The sequence below is a fragment of the Callithrix jacchus genome, chromosome 22 (assembly GCF_049354715.1).
Source record: "Callithrix jacchus isolate 240 chromosome 22, calJac240_pri, whole genome shotgun sequence".
Taxonomy (NCBI): domain Eukaryota; kingdom Metazoa; phylum Chordata; class Mammalia; order Primates; family Cebidae; genus Callithrix; species Callithrix jacchus.
In genome coordinates, this window is record NC_133523.1 from 43,083,239 (window position 1) to 43,106,381 (window position 23,143).

Consider the following 23,143-nt stretch of genomic DNA (forward strand, 5'->3'; position numbering starts at 1 on the left):
CAGGAGGCTGAGGCAGGAGAACTGCTTGAACCAGGGAGGCAGAGGTTGCAGTGAGCTGAAATCATGCCACTGCATTCCAGCCTGGGAGACACAGCAAGACTCTGTCTCAAATATATATATATATATATATATACACACACACACACATACAGAGAGAGAGAGAGAGAGAAGTAAAAATAAAAAGATCATAATAGACACAGAAATCCAATTGAAGGGCCGGGCGCAGTGGCTCACACCTGTAATCTCAGCGCTTTGGGAGGCCAAGCCAGGCTGATCACCTGAGGTCGGTAGTTCAAGAGCAGACTGACCAAAATGGAAAAATCCTATCTCTACTGAAAATACAAAATTCGCCAGGCATGGTGGCACATGCCTGTAATCCCAGCTTCTTGGGAGGCTGAGGCAGGAGAATTGCTTGAATCCAGGAGGCAGAGGTTGCGGTGAGCCAAGATCACGCCATCACACTCCACCGTGGGCAACAAGAGTGAAAACTCCATCTCAAAAAAAGGAAATCTTGAAGGAGCTCTCATGAGCCAAATCTGAACAAATCAGAACATCAAAATAAATAATAGTAACAGATGAAAACCAACAGACTAAAACAAGAATTTATGAATCCACAGAGATACAACTCAGAAAAAAAGAAAAGCTCTTCCTTATAGAATACAAATTAATAAATGTACAAGGAATGATGAATTAGAATGTCATTGCTTATCACATGAATTCGCATGTAATTGTATTCTATTTATTAGAATACAAACTAATAAATGTACAAGGAATGATGAATTAGAATGTCATTGCTCATCAAGTTGCACACATTAAATATGTACAGTTTTTTACATGTCAGTCACACCTCAGTAAAGATGTCCTTTTAAAAAATCATTGTTTGGAAATGAGCAGAGTAATAACTGATTCACGAAAGAATCACCAACGGCAGCTAACACAATATGATGAAAATTTGATGGGGACAGGATAATTGCATAGTATTACTGTATCTCCCCATAAGGTATTCCCCCAAAAAGACAGAAAAATAGTATCTTTAGAGTGTTACGCACTGCCTTAACCAAGTAATAAAAGTCAACTGACATCATATAACTCCTGATACAAAGCATTAAGAACACAACATCAGGCCGGGCGTGGTGGCTCACGCCTATAATCCAAGCACTTTGGAGGCCAAGGCGGGGGATCACCTGAGGTCGGGAGTTTAAGACCAGCCTGACCAATATGGTGAAATCCCGTCTTTAAAAAAAAAAAAAAGAACACAACATCGTTTCTGTGATATTGCTGCCAAAAATGTATAACTAGGCCAGGCGCGGTGGCTCACGCCTGTAATCCCAGCACTTGGGGAGGCTGAGGCAGGTGGATCACCTGAGATCAGGACTTCGAGACCAGTCTGCCAATATGGTGAAACTCCACCTCTAAAAAAAAAAAAAGATAAGAAAAAAATATAAAATAAAATATTTTTTTAAATGTATAACAAAACTCCAATCATGAGGGAACATCAGAAAACAAATCTAAATTGAAGTTCACTCTGTAAAATGGCTGGCCTGTGCTCAGTAAAAATGTCAAAATCGTGAAGACAACAAAAGATGGAAGTGTTGGAAGTCTGAAATTATGCCAAAATTTTTTTAATTTTAAAATTCCAAGCACCTGCCACTCCTACAATTCACCATCAAAACAAAATGAAATTTATTCCAAGAAAGACAGCCACACGAACACTGACCTCCAAACTTACCCACAATCTCCCCTACCCAACAGAAAAACAAACGATTTTAAAATATGACAGATATGGGGATATCTGCATCATTTCTGAAAAATAGGTTCCATCCTTATGTCAAAAACAGAGAAACTTCTGCTACATAAACAAGAAATAGGACCAAACTGTAATCACTGAAGAGTCAGTTCGCATCTTTTTTTCCTGGTGAAGTGGTCCAGTGTTTCAGGACGTAAGTGAATACTTCCCCAGCAACCTGTGGGAAATAGAACCAATCGCTTGCCAAAGACCTTCCGCTCCATGAACCAGTAGCTTGCAGAAGCTGTGTGCCAGGACATGCAACAACACGTAGGCCACTGCGTTGATGAGCATCTCCCTGAGACAAACTATGCTTCCTAACATTAAGACAGAAGCTAGAAACCATGCAGGGGAGAAAAGGCTGAAGAAAGAATTAGATACAAAAATCCAACTAGTGGGCAGGAGAACAACATTGGAATGGAGGTAATATGAGGAAACAGTATCATCATGTTAGATGCCTTGGAGTAAGTACAAATAATGGCTGATCAGTAGAGAAATCCACATCCTCTTTCCAAAGGGCCTGTTTTACTATCATTAAAAACTTGAGGGCAGGCACAGTGGCTCATGCCTGTTATCCCAGACCTTTGGGAGGCCAAGGTGGGTGGATTACCTGAGGTCAGGAGTTGGAGACCAGCCTGGCCAACGTGGTGAAACACCATCTCTACTGAAAATACAAAAATTAGCCACGTGTGGTGGTGGGTACCTATAATCCCAGCTACTCAGGAGGCTGAGACAGGAGAACTGCTTGAACCCAGGAGGCAGAAGTTGCAGTCAGCCGAGACCACGCCATTTCACTCCAGCCTGGGCAACAGGAATGAAACTCCATCTCAAAAAAAAAAAAAAAACTTAAGTCATACCATGAGGACCAAAAAAAAGTGAATCATATATATTTTCATTTTAAACTTTTTGTTAAACTTTTGTAATAGTCAAGAAAAAAAGGTGTATGGAAGACAAAAGAAACTCTACATACAGACAAATTTTTATAAAAGACCTTAAAACAACTACAAGAAAAATACAACTATAAGAGTATCTGGAAAGAAGACAGACAGATGACTTCTCAAAATCAAAAATGGAAGCCATGAGACAGTGGTGGTATATGATCAACAAGTTAGAAAAAAAAAAAAGAACTTCCAATCTAGAATTTTAAACCCTAAAAATAAATATCTTTTTAAATGAGGGTAAAATACATATAGATTACAAATTTTACCCTCATTTAAAAAGATATTTATTTTTTTGATGAAAAGAATTTTTGAGACAGGGTCTCATTTTGTCACCCAGGCTGGACTATAGTGGTGCTATCACAGCTCACTGCAGCCTCAAACTCCCAGGCTCAACTGAATCTCCCACCTCAACATCCTGAGTATCTGGGACCACAGACACACACCACCATGCCCAGCTAGGTTTTTTCATCGTTTTTTTTCTTTCTTTTTTTTTTTTTTTTTAAGAGATGGGATTTTGCCATGTTGCCCCAGCTGGTCTCAAACTCCTGGGCTCAAACAATCCACTTGCCTCAGCCTCTCAAAGTTTTCAGATTACAGGCTGAGCCACCATGCACAACCAAGATGAAAATTTTTAGAGACAGTTGCCAACAGATTTTCATTAAAGGAAATTCTGAAATAAGTGTTTCAGGCCTCAGAAAAGTAATCCCAGATAGGAGGTTTAAGAAAAAGGAGGGATAAAGTATTTTAAAAAAGATAAATATGTATGAAAATCTGAATGAAAAACATCTATATGAAACAAAATAATAATGTCCTGGGAGATTGAAAAGTAAAAGTAAAAAGCATCAAAACAATATCATATAAGTTGGGAGAAGTAAATAGAATTAAAATATTCTAAATTCTTCATGTCTTATGAGAGAAGGGGAAACTTCAGACTTCAATAAGTTAAGTGTGCATTATTTAAGTTATAAGGTGACCACTAAGTGAATACAAACAAAATGTAAAATCTTATGGCTGTTAAGTGGGAGAAAAAATATAATACTAAAAAAAAAAATCAATATTTTAAAAAAACCTGTCAACCAAGAATGCTATATCCAACAATCCTATCCTTCAAAAATGAGAGGGAGCTAGGTATAGTGGCTCATGCATGTCATCCCAGCACTTTGGGAGGCCAAGACAGGTGGATCAGTTGAGGTCAGGAGTTTGAGACCAGCCTGGCCAACACAGTGAAACCCTGTTCTAACAAAAATACAAAAATTAGCCAGGCATTTCTGTAGGTGCCTGAAATCCCAGCTACTTGGAAGACTGAGGCAGGAGAATCACTTGAATCTGCAAGGCAGAGGGTGCAGTGAGCCAAGATCACACCACTGCACTCCAGCCCAGGCAACAGAGCAAGACTCCATATTAAAAAAAGAAGAGGGAGACAGAAACTTTCTCAGACAAACAAAAGCTGAGGGAATGTATTATCACTAGACCTGCCCTACAAGAAACGCCCTAGGGGTGCTTCAAGCTGAAGGAAAAGGTTGCTAAGTTGGCAACATGAAAATATACAGCTTACTGGTAAACATAAATATAGAGTCAAACTCAGAACACTCATTAATGTTGTTTTGAGTAATGATGGCGTGAAAACCAATTATATTTCCAGTATAAAGTTTAAAAGACAAAACTACTAAAAACAATTATAACTACAATAATTTCTTAAGGGACAAACTATAAAAGATACTAAATATGTCATCAAAAATAAATTGTGGGTCTAGGGTGTAAAAGTATACGGTTTATGCAAGTGATCCCAGCACTTTGGGAGGCTGAAGCGGGTGGATCACAAGGTCAAGAAATCAAGACCATCCTGGTCAACATGGTGAAACCCCGTCTTTACTAAAAATACAAAAAAATTAGCTGGGCATGGTGGCGCACACCTGTAGTCCCAGCTACTCGGGAGGCTGAGGCAGGAGAATTGCTTGAACCCAGGAGGCGGAGGTTGCGGTGAGCCGAGATCGCACCATTGCACTCCAGCCTGGGTAACAAGAGTGAAACTCTGTCTCAAAAAAAAGAAAAAAGAAAAAGAAAAACAAAGTTAAGCAGTAATCAGTTTAAAATAACCTGTTATTAGCAGATGTTTTATATAAGCTTCATGGTAACTACAAAGCAAAAAACTCTTAGTAGAAATTATTCAAAGCATGCCACTAAAGAAAATCAATATAATTAGTCATATTGATAATATAATAAAGAAAAATGTCATCATCTCAAGAGATACAGGAAAAGCATTTCATAAAGTACAACATACAATAATGATTTAAAGAAGAAAACTTTTAGCAAACTAGGAATAATTTTCCTAATCTGATAAATGGTGTCTACCAAAAAAGAACATAATAGTGAACATATGCTTAAACATAGTCACATACTTAACAGTGATATGAAGAAAGCTTTCTGTTTGAAATCAAGAACAATCAACGAGACCAGCTATCAGCACGTCCTTCCCCTTGCATTAAATAGTGTAGACAGTACAGTAAAGCAAGGGGAATAAAAGACAAAGATTAGATAAAACAAAACCCATGATTCACAGATGATATAGTTATGTGAAAGATCCAAAATACTACAGATAAATTATTTAAGTTAATAAGATAATTTACGAAGATTGTTGGATGAAAACAGCAATAAGACCGGGCGCAGTGGCTCACACCTACAATCCCAGCACTTTGGGAGGCCGAGGCGGGTGGATCACGAGGTCAAGAGATCGAGACCATCCTGGTCAACAAGGTGAAACCCCGTCTCTACTAAAAAAAAAAAAAAAAAAAAATACAAAAATTAGCTGGGCATGGTGGCGCACGCCTGTAGTCCCAGCTACTCGGGAAGCTGAGGCAGGAGAATTGCTTGAACCCAGGAGGCGGAGGTTGCGGTGAGCTGAGATCACGCCATTGCACTCCAGCCTGGGTAACAAGAGCAAAACTCCGTCAAAAAAAAAAAAAAAAACAGCAATAAATGAAAAGTAATTATATGTCTATGTCTGCAACACATAATTAGAAAATACAATTTAAAGATACCACTTACAAAATAATTTTGTAATATAGAGTAAAATCCTGGGGAGGTAATGGCAATAAAGGCACCCATCATTTTAAAATCTTCCCAAATACCCACATGAAAACAAGTAGTTCTACTAGATTGCAAGCCCAAAATCCATGGATAATGTTTAAAATATCAAGATAAATCCCAAAATACAAGTCCTATGGGAACAAACCACCAAGAGCCACAGGCTTGTATAGAATCAGCATCTGTGTGGGAGGAAGTAAAGGAACAAAAGAGCATCTGACAGACCTGAGGGGGGAAAATACTCTCAAAATAATCAACAGGTACTCACCAGAAATCATGGAAAGCCTATTAGAAAATAGCACCTTAAACTAGGAGATGTCTTGCCTAATCCAGTAACGGCTGAGTGCATTGAGTCTACAACAGAAACTGAAGGGACCAGGGCAGTCTAGATTCTATGAACTCTTAAGATTAACCAACCAGGGGTCTTTTCCAACCCAGAGGCCACAATGAGGAGAAATTCCTGTGAGTAAAGCCAAACTGAGCAATACAAGGACAAGGATAATGAAGGATAGGCCAGACATGGCGGCTCATGCCTATAATCCTAGTAATTTGGGACACCAAAGTGGGAGGATCACTTGAGGCCAGGAGTTCATGATAAGCCTTGACAATGCAGCATAAGCCCATATCTACAAAAAAAATAGTAAATTAAAATTAGCCAGGCATAGTGGCACATGCCTGTGGTCCCAGCTACTTGGGAGGCTAAGTGGGGAGGATCGTTTGAGCCCAGGAGTTCAAGGTTACAGTGAGCTATGATCACACCACTGCACTCCAGCCTGGGCAATAGAGTGGGACCCTACCCCTAAAAAAATAAAATAAAACAGGCTGGGTGCAGTGGTTCATGGCTGGAATCCCAGCACTTTGGGAACCCAAGACAGGAGTATCACTTGAGGTCAGGAGTTCAAGACCGGCCTGGCCAACATGGTGAAATTCCATCTCTAACAAAAAACACAAAAATGAGCCAGGCATTTTTTTTGTACACACCTGTAGCCCCAGGTATTCAGAAGGTTGAGGTGAGATAATCACTTGAATTCAGGAGGCGGAGGCTGCAGTGAGCCAAGACTGCACCACTGCACTCCAGCTTGGGCAACAGAGTAAGAGACTATCTCAAAAATAATAATAAAATAAAACTAATTAAAAGATAATTTTGGCCAGGCATGGTGGCTCACGCCTGTAATCCCAGCACTTTGGGAGGCCGAGGCGGGTGGATCACGAGGTCAAGAAATCGAGACCATCCTGGTCAACATGGTGAACCCTGTCTCTACTAAAAATACAAAAAATTAGCTGGGCATGGTGGCGCGTGCCTGTAATCCCAGCTACTCGGGAGGCTGAGGCAGGAGAATTGCCTGAACCCAGGAGGCGGAGGTTGCAGTGAGCCGAGATCGTGCCATTGCACTCCAGCCTGGGTAACAAGAGTGAAACTCTGTCTCAAAAAAAAAAAAAGATAATTTTAAGGAAAAAAAAAAAGATGAAGGGCACACAGGATCCAGATAAAAATGGGGAGAAGGCCAGGCGCAGTGGCTCACACCTGTAAATCCCAGCACTTTGGGAGGCCGGAGTGGGCAGATCAGGAGGTTAGGAGTTCAAGACCAGCCTGACCAACATAGTAAAACTCCTTCTCTACTAAAAATACAAAAATTAGACAGGTATGGTGGTGTGCACCTGTAATCCCAGCTACTCAGGAGGCTGAGGCAGGAGAATCGCTTAAAACCAGGAGGCCAAGGTTGCAGTGAGCCACGATCGAGCCACTGCACTCCAGCCTGGGTGACAGAATGAGACTCCATCTCAAAATAAATAAACAATAGTCACCTTTCTTTTTTTACTTTTTACTTTTTTTTATATATATATAAAGAAGTGGTTTCACCATGTTGGTCAGGCTGGTCTTGAACTCCCGACCTCAGGTGATTACAGGCGTGGGCCGCCACGCCCGGCCCCCTAAAGTCACCTTTCTTAAACACATTCTACAATCGTTTTCCTGAAAAGCAAGCTTTACGGAAATGAGAGAACTGAGTTTTGGCCAACTGGCCACTTCCAACACCCATGAAGTCCCCTGAGCCCCAGGCGGACTCTCCTTTCCATTTGGGTGCAACCCTCACGGTGCCCCCGCGACGTCATCCCAAGCAACTCCTCTCCTGGGCTCATGCCGTCTGGGGAGTGCTCAGGATCCCCCGGAAAGGCCATTTCCCTCACATTACCTCCTTCTCTGGAAGTATAACCTCCAAAAAAGGAAAAGAGGGAGCTGGTGTCCGGTTTCTTCCAAAGGCAGAAAACCACCGCCCCACCAGCCCAGTGCCGGGGCTGGACCCGGGTTCCCCCCGCTCTCCCCAGGGGCAGGGACCGAGGGCCGAACCGTGCCGGGGAATCGGCTCAGACTCGGACTGGATGAGTGAGGAGAGCCGAAGGCAGTTTCCCGTGTCTTCCTGGAAGGCAGGGGATAAAGGAGGGACGCCTTTGACCCGTCAGCTCCACAGAGCCCAGGGCACCCAGGAGGTTCCCAGACAGCGACCTGTCACCCAGCAGCCGAGCCCAGCGAGCCCGGACCTCGAAAATGGCGCCCCGCCCCACACTCCAGATATGAGTACGTTTCAGGGCTCCCTGGGCCAAGTGACCCTCACCCTAGCTTCGAGGCTTCCACCAGTTTCTTCAGTCCGGTCAGTTGGACAAAAATGAGGATGAAGAAGCCTCAGCAGAGAAACCAAGTCACCGCCTAAGGCCCCTTCAGGCCTCGACGGATCCGTGGCCTGCGCGCGACCTTTCCCGCCGATTCTCTGCGCATGCGCCGCCGCGCCCCAAGTGTTCTCCCTCCTGCTGTAGCAAACGCTTTCGCCACTCCCTTCCTAACTCCCCGCGCTCCCCGACCTAGGCACATGCGCACATCCTCTGACTGACTGCGCACGCGCCGCTCCCTTGCCTAATGCACCCCACCCCAGCGCACCCCACCCCTGACACCCACTACCCCATGCTTCAGGTGGGGCCTCTGGCGCATGCGCTTTGCTTCCACTGCCATTTAAGAGGAAGTGGGGATGAGGTGGGAAGGTTGATCTTCTCATTCATTCCTTTTAGCCTTCAAACTTTTTTTTATATTTTTTAAGGTGGGGTTTCACCATAGTGGTCAGGCTGGTCTCGAACTCCTGACCTCAGGTGATCCGCCCACCTCAGCCTCCCAAAGTGCTGGGATTACAGGCGTGAGCCACTGCACCGGCATAAGGCTTTTTTTTTTTTTTTTTTTTTTTCTTTTTTTTTTTGAGATGGAGTTTTGCTCTTGTTGCCCAGGCTGGAGTACAATGGCGTAATCTCGGCTAACCACAACCTCCGCCTCCCAGGTTCGAGCAATTCTGCCTCAGCCTCCCAAGTAGCTGGGATTACAGGCATACACCACCACCCCCGGCTAATTTTGTATTTTTAGTAGAGACAGGATTTCTCCATGTTGGTCAGGCTGGTCTCGAACTCCCTCGCCCGGCCTGCCTTCAAACCTTTCACACTAAGATCGCCTGCCAGAAATGAAACCTTAAATATGTGTCCAACAAGGCAGACAGGGACATTGCCTTAAGAGAGCTCAGAAGCCTACTACGGTTTCAAACAAGAATAAAAAACTCAAAGATTGACGTAGGTCATCCATTCTCATACTTTTGGTCTCTTAAGAATTATTAAGGACTCCAATAATTTATGTTACATTTATATGGATTGCATGTTTATGTGAGTTATATCTATCAATATTAAATTTCTAAAACATTGTTTAAAATTCATTATGTGTCAAAATAACATTTTTATTTAAAATAACTATAATTTCTACACCAAAAGAAATTTTAGGGAGAAGAATGGCATTGTTTTACATTTTTGCAAATATCTTTAATGCCCGGCTTCATATACGACAGCTGGATTCTCGTATCTGCTTCTGCATTAAGTGTGTCAAAATAGATCGTGTCTTGTAGCTTCTGGCAAACATCACAGTATGCAAAAAGGAAATGACAGTGAAAGGCAAATAACATCCTAGTAGTATTACGAAAATAATGTTCACCTCGCAGACTCCCAGAAGTGTTTCAAGAGCCCCCAGGAGTCCCTAGGGCACACTTGGAGAATCATAGGCTTAAATTGTTATGATTGAACAAAGAGATGAAGAGGAAATTGTGGGGGTGCTTTAAGAATTCATCACAATCTTTGGGAATCATTCAATCCTTCAACACGTATTTACTGAGAGTCTATTAAATGCTAGGAATTAGGAATACTGTAGAGAACAAAAGAGACCCCATTCCTGCCCTCAGTTTGCTTCACACAGCAGGAAAACAGATATATGATGACTCGCAAATAATTACGTGATTATAAATTGTACTAAGGCTGGGCAAGGTGGCTCATGCCTGTAACCCCAGCACTTTGGGAGGCTGAGGCAGGTGTGGCTCACGGGGTCAGGAGTTTGAGACCATCCCAGCCAATATGTTGAAACCACATCTCTACTAAAATTCTGCCACCGCACTCCAGCCTGGTGACACAGAGCGAGACTGCCTCAAAAAAAAAAAAAAAAAAAAAGGGCTCCAAAACTTTGAGCCTGAAGAATTGGAAGATGGAGTCACAATTTACTGAAAAGAAAAGTACTGGAGTGAGCAGAAGGTAGGAGGGAATCAGTAGTTTCGTTTTGAGCAGGTTAGTTTGCGATGTCAGTTACACAGCCAAAGGGAGAGGTTGACTCAGCAAACAGATCTCCCTGAGTCTGCAGTTCTGGGTTAGCGTTTGAGGCTAGGCATATAAACTGATGAGTCAACAGTATGGTAGATTTCGAGGAACACTATGGGACTGCATGATATCATCTCGTGAGTGAGTGCACCTAGAAAGGGCTGGGACTCCCCAGATTTTATAAGCTGTAAAAAGGAAGATCCACTATAGATTGAGGAGAATCAGCCAGTGAAGAAGGAAGAAAGAAAAAAGCAAGAGGGAATTTGCCAGTAAAAGAGGGGGGGGGAATCTGGTGAATTAAATAGTTAGAAATGCTGTTCTCAAACGTTAATGCACATCAGAGTCACCAGAAAGGCTTGTTAAAACACAGATTGCCAGGTCGGGTGCAACGGCTTACGCCTGTAATCCCAGGACTTCGGGAGGCCAAGGCTGGCGGATCACCTGAGGTCAGGAGTTCAAGACCAGCCTGGCCAACATGGCGAAACCCCACCTCTACTAAAACTACAAAAATTAGCTGGGCATGATGGCGGGTGCCTGTAAATCCCAGCTACTCATGAGGCTGAGGCGGGAGAATCGTTTGTTTGAACCCAGGAGGTGAAGGTTGCAGTGAGCCAAGACTGCACCACTGCACTCCATCCTGGGCAACAGAGACTGTCTCAACAACAACAAAAGAAACAGAAGCTGAGGGACGACGCAGGTGGTGACTCAGTGTTCGGATACAGAGCTGTGTGGCTCAGGTCAGGGTTTCAAAGGGACCCCTCTGGGGCTTTGTGGGGGATAGACTGGAAGGGAGAGACTAGAGGTCAGGGAGACCCTAGAGTCAGGTTCCAGGTAGGAGAGCAGGAGCCCTGAGCCTGACCGAGCCCTGAGGACAGAGAAGAGGGGTGCAGGGGAGACTCAGGAGGCAGGAGAGACCTGGCTTAGAAACCAATGAACTGTTGTGGAAGAGGGGACTAGACGGGGCTTTGACCCAGTTGTGGGGGGAACCCCGCAAGTGCCGTGGCAAGGGTCTGAAGCCTCAGCCTGCTCCCATATAAATATTGATTTAGAAAAGAATTAGAAATATAAGCACATAGTTATTCCTTTATATAATCACGTGTAATCTTATAGTTACTTAGAATCATAAAGATATATACTCAATATAACCTTTAATTGTACTAATGACTATCAGGTTATGAAGCATGGAACTGAGGTGACATTGTGAACAAGGTGAGCCTAAGGCAAAATGCTCTAAGCCTCTGTCACGCCCCCATAAGGGCTGCTGGAGGGGAGGCCGCCTCGGCTGTGCAGCAGCGCCAGCTAGGGAAGGAGACGTCCAAAATGGCCGAGATATCTCCTTCCTGGGGAAGTTAGGAGAAAACTCCACTCCCCCAAGCTCTTGTGGCAAGGCTTGAGGGCTGTCAGGGAGACCCACAGACATCCGGGGGCTTAACTGTCTCTATGTGATGCTGTGCTTCGGTGCTCACGTTCCATGTCTGCTCTCCCGTTCCGCTTCTGCACCTGGTTTCTTTTTCTTAGAAGATAAGAATTAATAATAGTAACATAATCTTAATGTCCTTGGTATATCTGACAAATATGCAAAAAGTGCTGACACATTAGGTTTTCCCCTCATCTCAGCTACTTGAAAGCCCCGGGCCCCTATCTTCAAGACACGTGATTAACCTGACCCTACCACGGACCACCATTACCTCACCCGACCTTCCCTGCCGCCTGCTTTGTGCTCAATAAAAGTCAGAGCGTCCGGGCACTCAGGGCCACTACTGGACTTTGTGCTCTGGTTGGCAGTGGACCCCCGGGCCCAAACTCTTTTCTCTTTCTTGGTGACTTGTGTCTTTTATTTCCATAGTTTCTCGTCTCCAAACCAGCAGAGAGGGACTCACAGGACCCTGTAGGGCTGGACCCTACACCCAGTAACTGGAGAGATGGTGGGGCTGCCTCAGATGAGGAAACCAGGTGAGAGAATTTGAGGGGGATCCTGAGCTCTCTGTGGGAGGTGGTAAGGGCGAGGGTCCCAGGGGAACATCCAGGGGACAGTTGGCTGGAGGTCAGGAGACATTTAGAAAAAGTAGATAAGCCGGGCGCGGTGGCTCATGCCTGTAATCCCAGCACTTTGGGAAGCCGAGGCAGGTGGATCACGAGGTCGGGAGATTGAGAGCATCCTGGCTAACACGGTGAAACCATGTCTGCACTAAAAATACAAAAAATTAGCCAGGCGTGATGGCACGTGCCTATAGTTCCACCTACTGGGGAGGGTGAGGCAGGAGAATCGCTTGAACCTGAGAGGCGGAGGTTGCAGTGAGCAGAGATCATGTCAGCGCACTCCAGCCTGGGCAACAGAGGGAGACTCCGTCTCAATAAAAGAAATGAAAAGAAAAAGAAAAAGTAGATAAGGGCTGGGCACCTTGGCTCACGTCTGTAATCCCAGCACTTTGGGAGGCTGAGGTGGGTGGGTCGCTTGAGGTCAGGAGTTCAAGATCAGCCTGGTCAACACAGTGAAACCCCAGCTCTACTAAAAATACAAAAATTAGTTGGATGTAGTCTCACATACCTGTAGTCCCAGCTTTTTGGGAGGCTGAGGCAGGAGAATTGCTTCAACTCAGGAGGCGGAGGTTGCAGTGAGCCGAGATTGTGTCACTGCACTCAGCCCAGGAGACAGAACAAGACTCCAGCTCAAATAATCAAAAAAGAAAAAGAAGAGAGAGGCAGCTGAGTCCCCAGAGAGGCAGATTTCCTAGAGTCTGCGTGGATGAACGGGTAGTGGGAAAACCCCCGAAGTTGGAAATCTGTGAGGGATTTTGGATTTGACAAGAGCGGGGAGCCCATGGGAATGCCAGGGGCAGCTGCAGAGGCCGCTGGCTGTGCCCCCGCAACCAGGAACTGCAAACCCAGATCTGTCAGGATCCCAGGCTCAGCACCTGCTCCTCTGGGGCCTCTGCCCCTTTGGGCCCCACTGCAGAGGCAGGAAGTACTGCTTGATGCTCAGCTTCCGCTGGAGGTGCTGGCACGGCCCAGTGCCCTCCCCACTCTCAGGGACCTTCCCACCTCAAGCCTGTAGCACTTTCACTTCCCCAGGTACCCAGCCCCTGCCCCCAGCACGTGGGTGCTCCCCGGTCTAGAACAGCCTGCAGACTCTGAGAGGCACAAAGAGAAGTGGGGAAGGGGGAGACAGAGAAAGGAAGACAGGCCAGGCACAGTGGCTCACGCTCATAATCCCAGCACCCTAGGAGGCCAAGGCAGGAGGATCACTTGAACCCAGAAATTTGAGACCAGCCTGGGCAATATGTGAGATTCCCTTCTCTACCAAAAACAAAATGAGCCAGGCATGGTGGTAGGCAGCTGTAGTCCCAGCTACTGGGGAGGCTGAGATTCAAGGATCGCTTGAGCCTGGGAAGGTCGGGTCTGCAGTGAGCTATGATCATACCACTGGACTCCAGGCTGGGCAACCCTGTCTCAAAAACGAAGAGAAAGACATGAAGAGAGAAAGGAGGAAGGAACCCAAAGAAGGGGCCAAAAACACAGAGGGAGGCCAGGCACAGTGGCCCAGCCTGTAATCCCAGCAGTTCAGGAGACCAAGGCAGGAGGATCGCTTGAGTCCAGGAGTTCCAGACCAGCCTGGGCAACCTAGTGAGACCCATTTTTTTTCTCTCTATTTTTTTAAATTAAATATAAAAAATGAAATAAGCACACTCCATGGCAAAACTCCATTTCTACAAATAAATAAATAAATAAATAAAGGCTGGGTGTGGTGACTAATTCCTGTAATCCAAGCACTTTGGAGGCAAAGGCAGGCGGATCACCTGAGGTCGGGAGTTCAAGACTAGCCTGACCAACATGGTAAAACCCCGTCTTAAAAAAAAAAAAAGAAAAACATAAAAATTAGCCAGGCATGGTAGTGTGCACCTGTAATCTCAGCTACTCAGGAGGTTGAGGTGGGAGGACTGCTTGAGCCCAGGCTACCATGAGCCGTTTGCCCAACTGTACCCCAGCCTGGGTGAAAGTGCGACCTTGTCTCAACAAGAAACAAATATATAAATAAAGTAAAGAAACACAGAGAGAGGGAGGATAGAGACCCCGGGGGGCAGGAGGAGGAGAGAGACCCAGAAGAGGGAGAGACTGCTGAGAGAAGGGGACAGAGACAGGGAGTGGCAGGAGGGTGGGGACAAAGAGACCCAGGGCAGGGAGGGGAGGCACAGCTGCACACAGAGATGGCAGAACATAGCAGGCCATGAGGTCAGAGTGTCTGTGAGGTCGGCTGCAGTCCAGGGTCAGCCCTGGGGTCCCCATGCCCAGGGGTGGGTGCCAGTAAATCAAGGATCCCTTTAGACACCCCCCACCCCCAGCTGAGCCATGGAGACCTGGGAGGAACTGCCCCGTGAGTCCTTGGTGCCCACAAACTCCAAGCCCCCTCAGGTACCAGGGCGTGTGTCCCAGTGGGGCAGGTGAGGGAGACAGGGACAGAGACAGAGAAGAGAGCCACCTCTCGTGAAGCAGAGGGGGTGGAGCCCCACCCTGGAACTTCCTCTTTCGGGGTTCTTCCTTTCTCTCAGCTCTCCCTCTCTCTTTCTCTCTCAGCCTGTCTTTCTGCCCATCTCCCCCACTGTCAACACCTCTTCTGTGTGGTGAGCAGACCGCTCACCCCTCTAGGTGAAGATGTCGGCCCAGGAAAGCTGCCTCAGCCTCATCAAGTACTTCCTCTTCGTTTTCAACCTCTTCTTCTTCGTGAGTTGCCTCATGGCTACCCAGCCCGGGCCCAGCCACTGCCGATAACCCGGCCCTCACCTCCCCGTTGTGCCCAGCCCCACGGCCGCATCTCCTCTCCCCAGGTGCTGGGCAGCCTGATCTTCTGCTTCGGTATCTGGATCCTCATCGACAAGACCAGCTTCGTGTCCTTTGTGGGTGAGGGGGCCTGGGGCAGGCGGGAGGGCCTCCCCCAACCTGAGCAACTTCCTGGGGTGTCCCTGGTCTCAGGGAGACCCATAGTGCCAGACTCTGCAGGCAGGCCACAGGCTCCCATCCACCGCTCACTGTTGCTTCGCCTCTTGAAGGCTGCGTCTTCCTCTGGCAAATGGGATTGTGCATACAAACTGATGATCGTGAGGGCCATTTCTCACGCACTTCCTATCTGTGGGACCTGGGTTGGGTGGCTGGTCAGATGGCCTCACAAACCTTCCCCTCTCGAGGTTCAGAGAGGGGAAGTCTCTTGCTGAACGTCACACAGCAAGGAAGTAAAAGAGCAGAAATAACGTTAATAACAATAATAGGAAAATAATAATGGAGTAACCTGGCCGGGCACGGTGGCTCATGCCTGTGATCCCAGCACTGTGGGAGGCTGAGGCAGGCAGATCATGAGGTCAGGAGATCGAGACCGTCCTGCACAGTGAAACCCCATCTCTACTAAAAATACAAAATATTAGCCAGGCATGGTGGCATGTGCCTATAGTCTCAGCTACTCAGGAGGCTGAGGCAGGAGAATCACTTGAAGCTGGGAGGTGGAGGTTGCAGTGAGCAGAAATCGCGCCACTGTACTCCAGCCTGAGTATCAGAGTGAGACTCCGTCTCAAAATAAAATAAAACAAAATGATGGCGTAACCACCAAAATGCTAGACACTCATATTTAAAGAGTTTTTGCCCCGCGTTGAAGAGTGGGTTGAACACGTGTTGCCATGTGTCTGTCAAAATGACCCTAGGGGCCAGATGCAGTGGCTCATTTCTGTAACTCCAGCACTTTGCGGGGCTGAGGTAAGTGGATCGCTTGAGGTTGGGAGTTGGAGACCAGCCTGGCCAACATAGTGAAACCCTGTCTCTACTAAAATAGCTGGGCGTGGTGGTAAGTGACTGTAATCCGAGCTACTCGGGAGTCTGAGGCAGAAGAATCACTTGAACCTGGGAGGCAGAGGTTGCAGTGAGCCAAGATCGAGTCACTGCACACCAGTCAAGGCGACAGAGTGAGACTTCGTCTCAAAAAAAAAAAAAAAAACCCTGGGAAATCAGATACCATTCTCTAGGCCTCAGGGAGGTGTAAGGAGCCAAGCCAATGTCACAGAACAAGGGATAGGGCTGAAACTACTAGGGAGGAGGAGGAGCTGAAGGAGGAAGGAGAGGGTGAGAGCAAAAGAGAAAGAGATCCAGAGATGGGAACAGAGGCCTAGAAAGAAGAGAAAGCTTCAGAAGGAGACAGGGACTCAGGGTGGGGCGGGGACAGTGTCCCAGAGAGAAGGGCACCAGGATACTGCTCCCCACTTGGGTGGCTGCCTAGGCAGGGGATGGGGCTGCCTGGAGCTGTGCCACCCGGCTCATCATCACCCCCTCGCCTCTCCCAGGCTTGGCCTTCGTGCCCCTGCAGATCTGGTCCAAAGTCCTGGCCATCTCGGGAATCTTCACCATGGGCCTCGCCCTCCTGGGTTGTGTGGGGGCCCTCAAGGAGCTCCGCTGCCTCCTGGGCCTGGTGAGTGCCCCATCCCTCTCCATCCCTAGCACCACTCCATCCCCACCCCCAAAAATTGCCTGGGCAGAGGCTGGGGGGAGTGGTCAGCCTGACCTCTCCCCTCTGTCCCCCAGTATTTCGGGGTGCTGCTGCTCCTGTTTGCCACACAGATAACCCTGGGAATCCTCATCGCCACTCAGCGGGCCCAGGTGAGCTTCCTGCAGCCACTACCACCCACCTCCAGTGGGGAGGGGGAAGGGAGTAGTGGGAGTGGGTGGAGAGAGATGGAAACAAAGGCAGACAGTGGCTGACCTAGATAAAGAGAAATAAAAGGCTGGGTCTGGTGCCTCACATTTGTAATCCCAGCACTTTGGGAGGCCAAGGCAGGTGGATCATTTGAGTCCAGGAGTTTGAGACCAGCCTGGGCAACATAGTGAGACCCCATCTACTAAAAGAAAAATTATCAGAGTGTGGTGGTGCGCACCTGTGGTCCCAGCTACTTGGGAGGTTGAGGTGGGAGGATCGCTTGAGCCAGGGAGTTCAAGGCTGCAGTGAGCCACGCACTCATCCTGGGTGACAGAGTAAGGCCCTGTCCCCAAAAATAATAATAATAAATCATAAATGAGAGAGAGAGAGGCAGAGGACAGAGAGACACAAATATAGAGCCTGACAGAGAGGGAGAGACAGAGTCAATGACAAGGTCAGAGAAAGACACACCGACCTGGACCGAGGGAGAGAGGGATAAACAGTTCCAAAGGGAAACACGCAGGAAAAAGAGAGAACAAGAGAAATAGACGCCCTGAAAGAAGAGAGCCAGAGACTTAATGAACCCTAGAAATACTGGGAGAAACAGACGGAGCTGAAGTACATAGAGCTAGCCATTCAGTGAGGATCTGAGGCCCACCCAGAGATGCACAGGACCCCCTGGGGCTGGCACAGCCTGGGAGGGGCGGGGCAGGGCAAAGGGAGTCCAGCCTCACTGGCGGCCTCTCAGCTGGAGCGAAGCGTGCAGGATATCGTAGAGAAAACCATCCAGAACTACCGCACCAACCCTGAGGAGACACCGGCCGAGGAGAGCTGGGACTACGTGCAGTTCCAGGTGCGTCCCCCTCCTCCAGCTCCCTCCGGGACTCTAACCCGGCTCAGCCCTATGCTACCCGGAGACTCCACCCCCACGTGGCTCCGGCCCCCAGGTCTAGGACCCTAACGTACTTCAACGCCTCCTAGGCCCGACATCCCCCACTCCCCAGATGACATAACTGACCCTGGCGTGGCTCAGTTTCCCAGTACCCAGACCCTGGCGGGGCTTCGCCCTCTACCTCTAAAACTCCGTCCCCGTCCCCGCCCCCGTCCCGACGTAGTCCGGTCCCTAGTCCCGAAACCCGGCTTCCCACCCCGTAGACTCTCGGCTTCCACCAGGCCCCGCCCCCGATGAGACGCACTTGCCTCGCACTCCCATTCACCTGTGCGGTATCAGAGGCTCAATTATACTGCCCACCCAATCTCTGGTCCACAGCGCGACGCTGCAGCTCCTCCCCCAGCCCCAGGTCACCCTGTGACTCGTGTCTCTCCCAGCCCCATGTTCCCGTAATGTCCCCGGGCCCCGGCCCCATCGCGACTCCAGCCCACTGTCCCCTACCCCACACTCACCACTTAATCCCCTGCTTCCCGACCTGACCTCATACCCATCACCCTGTCCCCTGATCCCCAGCATCATGTTTCCAGTCCCGAGGTCCCTCTGACCCGTACCCCTCTCCCAGCTGCGCTGCTGCGGCTGGCACTCCCCGCAGGACTGGTTCCGGGTCCACGTCCTCAGAGGCAACGGGTCGGAGACGCACCGCGTGCCCTGCTCCTGCTACAACTTGTCGGCGACCAACGACTCCACAATCCTGGATAATGTGATCTTGCCCCAGCTCAGCAGGCTCGGACCGCGGTCCAGACACAGCACAGACATCTGCGCGGTCCCTGTACAGAGCCACATCTACCGCGAGGTGGGCAGGGGTTCGGAGCATAAACCTGGAGAATGGGGCCGAACCTGCGGGAGGAGAGGGCTGCCGGCGAGGGGCGGAGCCTCAGGAAGAGCGGGGCCACAAGAAAAGGAACGGTACCGTGGGGGGCGAGGCCTGTGCGAAGGGCGGGGCCTAAAGAAAAGGCTGGGCTGGATCTGGAATACAGACGTCTAGGGAGGGGCCAGGCTTGGAGAGGTGAAGTGAATATGCGCTAGTAAGGAGACCCGAGAGCCCTGATGCCTGAAGGCGGTGAGGGTTGGGCTGAAAAGAACACTGGGCCTGGGCTTAAACGTCCCAGAAAGAATCCCTTTAACCTTTCCCTACACCCCCAGGGCTGCGCGCAGAGCCTCCGGAAGTGGCTGCACAACAACCTGATTTCCATAGTGGGCATCTGCCTGGGCGTCGGCCTACTCGAGGTGATCTGGCCCCGCCCCCACTCGAAATCGGCCCTAAATCCCTAGATGGCTCCGCCCTTTATTTCGCGTCCTCCGGTTGCCTGGGAAAGACGCGCTCGGGGCGGAGCGCAGCCTACCCGGGCCCTCCAGCCGCCCCACCCAGCACGAGGGGTGGAGGAGGCCTAGCTTCAGGGAGCCCTCATTGGCCGTAGGTAGGAAAACCTCCTGCTATTGGCTGCGATCTCCCACCCCTTTCCCCGCAGATGACTGTCATGGTGCTGAGCGTACAGCTACAGCGCAGGGCACTCCGCCGGAAACGCGAGCCGCACGTGCCGGGAGCCCGGGGTTCGAGCCCCGGGCCCAGCCTGATCGCTGACAGCAGCGGCGGCGGGCGCTGTGGCGTGCTCAGCAGCAGCGGGCGCAACGTCAATCTGTGGAGTGGCTGGGGCATGGCGGGTGCCTGCCCCAACTGGGGAGACAAGGCCCCACAGGGCAAGCTGCCCATGGCCCTGGGGCCCTGGCCGCTGTGGGTTCAAGACGTGGACCAGCCTGATACCGGGATTGTGGGCGCAGAATTAGAGACCGAGGCAGAATTAGAGGCCGAGGCAGAGGGGGAGACAGATGAGCCTCCAGAATAAAGGACCCTGTGCTTGCTTCTGACCTTACTCCTTCCAGCCTCTATCCCCAACCCCGCCTTCCCAACTATTGCAGCGATGCTTCCCCAACCCCCACCTGTTGCAGCTGTTCCCGCCTCATCAGCTCCCCCCGAGCCCCGCCCATTTATGCCTGGCCTCTTCTCCAGCCCCATCCACCCCCGTCTCGCCAGCACCCCTTCGACTACTCTGACCCCATCTCCTTTCTCTATAGCTCGGGTTCATGACGCTCTCGATATTCCTGTGCAGAAACCTGGACCACGTCTACAACCGGCTCGCCCGATACCGCTAGGCCCGCCCTCCCCAAAGTCCCGCCCCGCCCCTGTCACGTGCGCTGGGCACGTCCCCGCTGCCTGTAAATATTTGTTTAATCCCCAGTTGGCCTAGAGACTCCCCCCACTCCGGCCTTCACATTCCCCTGGGGACCCAGGTGGCTGCCTGACCACGCTGTTGTCACCTCTCTCATGGGACCTGGGGCTTTCATCCACCAGCTTCCTGTCCCCATCTGTCGGCCTACCACCTCCCACAAGATTATTTTTCGCCCAAACCTCGAATAAATCCCCTGTGGTTTTTGGTAAAATAGCTTTATCCTCTGTCAGAACACAAACCAACAAACTTTGGGAGGGGAGGGAGGAAAGAGTAGCTTGTGGCTCATTAGAAGGAGGGGGGAATGAGATTTGAAAGCTTCACCCCACTGCTTGTGCAGCTGAGATAAAGTCAAGCCCCTAGCACCCACTTATAAATATCTCGTTATATTAAAAAAAAAAAAAAATACTTTCAAGGCCCACCTGACTCTGCTCCTGCACAGAAAGGGTTAATCTTCACTTTGTGATCTCACAGGTCAAGGAGTGGAGGTGGGAGGGATAGGCAGAAATTTCAGGGGGAGGGGTGGCTGGGAAAAAGTAAAGGGGACAAGCAAATGTGTAACTAGGGTCCTCTAAGACATGCAGAGGAGTGTGGAGGGGCCCTGCTAGGGGCTGAGAAGCCAGTGCTGTACCTGGGGGTTGTCTCACTCCTGTCCCCACAATCCCTGATACTCTGGAGTGATCTGTCCTATCAGACACCCACTGTGAGGTCCTAATATCGGGGTTTATCCTTTCCTCAGTCCCAGCCTGTCCAGCTCTCCAAGTTTTGGGGGCCCCTCTAATGAATAGGGGCCCCTATTAAGGAAGGACCGCCCCAGTTGCTTAGGCCTCTGAGGTCAACCCCTTCACATCACAGCCCCCTCCCCAAATAAGAAGCATGAGGTGAACTGGAGAACCTTCCTTGGGAGGAAGGTGTTCTGGGGTTGAGCCAGTTCTGGGGTACCCCTTCAGTCCCTGACCAGGCGGTAAATGTGGTGCTGGGCCCCACGCTCACTGGTGGAGACCTCGAAGACATAGGCGGTGCACAGCAGCAGTTCCTGGGTGTCTCTGTTTGTCACCACCTGCCAGGGAGGCCAGGACAAGGGACTTAGGCTTAGAAGGGAGGGCAGGGACCACTGCGCCCTCCCCCAAGCTATCACGGGACACCAGCAGGCCTCTTTTCCATCTCCAGGAAGCAGGCCCCCACCATATTATGTTCCCCAAGAGAAAGGGATGCCCAACAAGTCAGGTGCCCTGGGCAATGGGGGTTACCCTCAGCTGAGGGTTGGCAGTGATGATGTATCACGTCTCAGGGTTAATCGGGTTCCCATCACATCACACTGCCCAGGTAAAAGGGGTCCCCATCACGTCACAGGTAAAGGGAGAACCCTCCCTTCAGGTTCTGCAGTCAAGGGGTCTCTGCCTCAGCACAGTCCCCAACGTTAAAGGGGCTCCCACCATATCACGTTCTCAGAGAAGCTGAGGCTCCGCCTTAAAGTGCCCTCCAGTCAGCTTCCCCAGGGAAGGAGGGACTGCCTGACATGTGAGTGCTGTGGGGCTGGGTGCGGTGGCTCACGCCTGTAATCCCAGCACTTTGGGAGGCCAAGGCAGGCAGATCACTTGAGGTCAGGAGTTCGAGACAAGCCTGGCCAACATGGTAAAACCCCATCTCTACTAAAAATACAAAAATTAGCCAGATGTGGTGGGGTGTGCCTGTATTCCCAGCTATTCAGGAGACTGAGGCAGAAGAATCGCTTGAACCGGGGAGGTGGAGGTTGCAGTGAGCCGAGATCATGCCACTGTACTCCGGCCTGGATGACAGAGCGAGACTCCATCTCAAAAAAAAAAAAAGAGAGTGCTGTGACATCCCTACTATATCAGTTCCCTGGGTGAAGGTGTCGCCTAAACCAAGGGTCAATTGTGGGGTCCCCACTGTATCAGTTTCCTGGTTAGAAGAGCCTCAAGCTGAGGGTTCACTTCGGAGTCCTTGCTGTGTCTGTTCCTGGGTGAGGAGTTCCCCCTAGACTGAGAGTCTGTTACAGGTACTGTCCCTTGACATCCGGGGGCCCCACTCCAGCTCAGCCCCGGGCATCACCTGGAGGATGGTGAAGTTCTCCAGGACGCTGTTCATCATGTATCGCTCAGGCAGCTGCCGTAACTTGTGCAAGAAATTCACCAGGTACTCGCACATGGGCGAACGTAGCAGGCGGTATACAAATCTCCCGTCCTCCAGCTGGGCCCGTTCCGTCTGAACCAAGGGGCAGGGAGTGGGGAGAATGGTGGCTGAGAGACACATGGGTCACCCCAGGAACTGAGCTTCACCCTGTGCCTCTTAGATGCCACCAACTGACTCCCACTGCTCCTACCTCACATCACCCCACCCACAGTGACTGGAGACTGGACCTGAACCCTTGGGTATCCAGCTCAGGATCTCTTGTGCCTGCAAATCACAAGCCCCTCAAAGACCTCTGAACTCCTCTAACCTCCCAGCCCCCAGATACCCTCCAAAAATCCCTCCATGAAATCTGCAAACTCTATCTGACCTCTACACTTACTTCCCCGTCTCCGGCAGCCCCTAAGTGTGACTTCTGTTTTCTTTTCTGTTTGTTTTTTGAGACAGAGTCTTGCTCTGTCGCCCAGGCTGGAGTGCAGTGGCGCAATCTCGGCTCACTGCGACCTCCACCTCCTGGGTTCAAGCGATTATCCCACCTCAGCCTCCTGACTAGCTGGGATTACAGGTGCCTGCCACCACGCCTGGCTAATTTTTGTATTTTTAGTAGAGACGGAGTTTCACCATGTTGGTCAGGCTGGTCTTAAACTCCTGACCTTGTGATCTGCCCGC

At 49.6% G+C, this 23,143-nt stretch overlaps 2 protein-coding genes and 1 long non-coding RNA gene across 25 annotated transcripts in view; 1 reads left to right on the forward strand and 2 right to left on the reverse strand.

Moving 5' to 3' along the window:
• Nucleotides 1-11,549: 11,549 nt before the first annotated feature.
• LOC118150299 (uncharacterized) lies at nucleotides 11,550-18,694 on the reverse strand. The gene is made up of 2 exons (XR_013530838.1): nucleotides 13,025-18,694; nucleotides 11,550-11,989 (listed from the first exon to the last, which is right to left on the reverse strand). It is a non-coding gene; the product is annotated as an uncharacterized LOC118150299 (long non-coding RNA).
• CD37 (CD37 molecule) lies at nucleotides 14,744-20,537 on the forward strand. 6 transcript variants are annotated; one of them, XM_035287098.3, is made up of 9 exons: nucleotides 14,744-14,886; nucleotides 15,104-15,195; nucleotides 15,300-15,372; nucleotides 16,797-16,921; nucleotides 17,035-17,109; nucleotides 17,895-17,999; nucleotides 18,661-18,891; nucleotides 19,242-19,325; nucleotides 19,568-19,958. In XM_035287098.3, the coding sequence occupies exons 2-9, from the start codon at nucleotides 15,127-15,129 to the stop codon at nucleotides 19,940-19,942; spliced, it is 1,137 nt and encodes a 378-aa protein (XP_035142989.3). In that variant the 5' UTR covers nucleotides 14,744-14,886; nucleotides 15,104-15,126; the 3' UTR covers nucleotides 19,943-19,958. The 6 variants fall into 6 exon arrangements, with proteins under 6 accessions (XP_035142989.3, XP_035142990.3, XP_035142995.3 ...); XM_035287099.3 differs by having other exon boundaries at nucleotides 14,744-14,848; XM_035287102.3 differs by lacking the exon at nucleotides 14,744-14,886 and adding an exon at nucleotides 16,292-16,421 and having other exon boundaries at nucleotides 15,040-15,195.
• Nucleotides 20,526-23,143, reverse strand: part of TEAD2 (TEA domain transcription factor 2) — a 48,029-nt gene continuing 45,411 nt past the window's right edge. For all 18 annotated transcript variants that reach the window (XM_054249341.2, XM_054249339.2, XM_054249338.2 and 15 more), the window contains 2 exons: nucleotides 22,397-22,549; nucleotides 20,526-21,383 (listed from right to left, as the gene is read on the reverse strand). In XM_054249341.2, coding sequence (XP_054105316.2) covers nucleotides 21,270-21,383; nucleotides 22,397-22,549 — 267 coding nt within the window. In that variant the 3' untranslated portion in view covers nucleotides 20,526-21,269. The remainder of the gene's footprint in view (nucleotides 21,384-22,396; nucleotides 22,550-23,143) is intronic.

Bases quoted from the DNA above. Each gene is read 5' to 3' on its own strand.
- CD37 (XM_035287098.3), top strand. From the start codon at position 15,127: ATGTCGGCCCAGGAAAGCTGCCTCAGCCTCATCAAGTACTTCCTCTTC. The intron at 17,110-17,894 runs GTGAGCTTCCTG...GCGGCCTCTCAG, and splicing joins TCGCCACTCAGCGGGCCCAG to CTGGAGCGAAGCGTGCAGGA. The intron at 18,892-19,241 runs GTGGGCAGGGGT...CTACACCCCCAG, and splicing joins AGAGCCACATCTACCGCGAG to GGCTGCGCGCAGAGCCTCCG.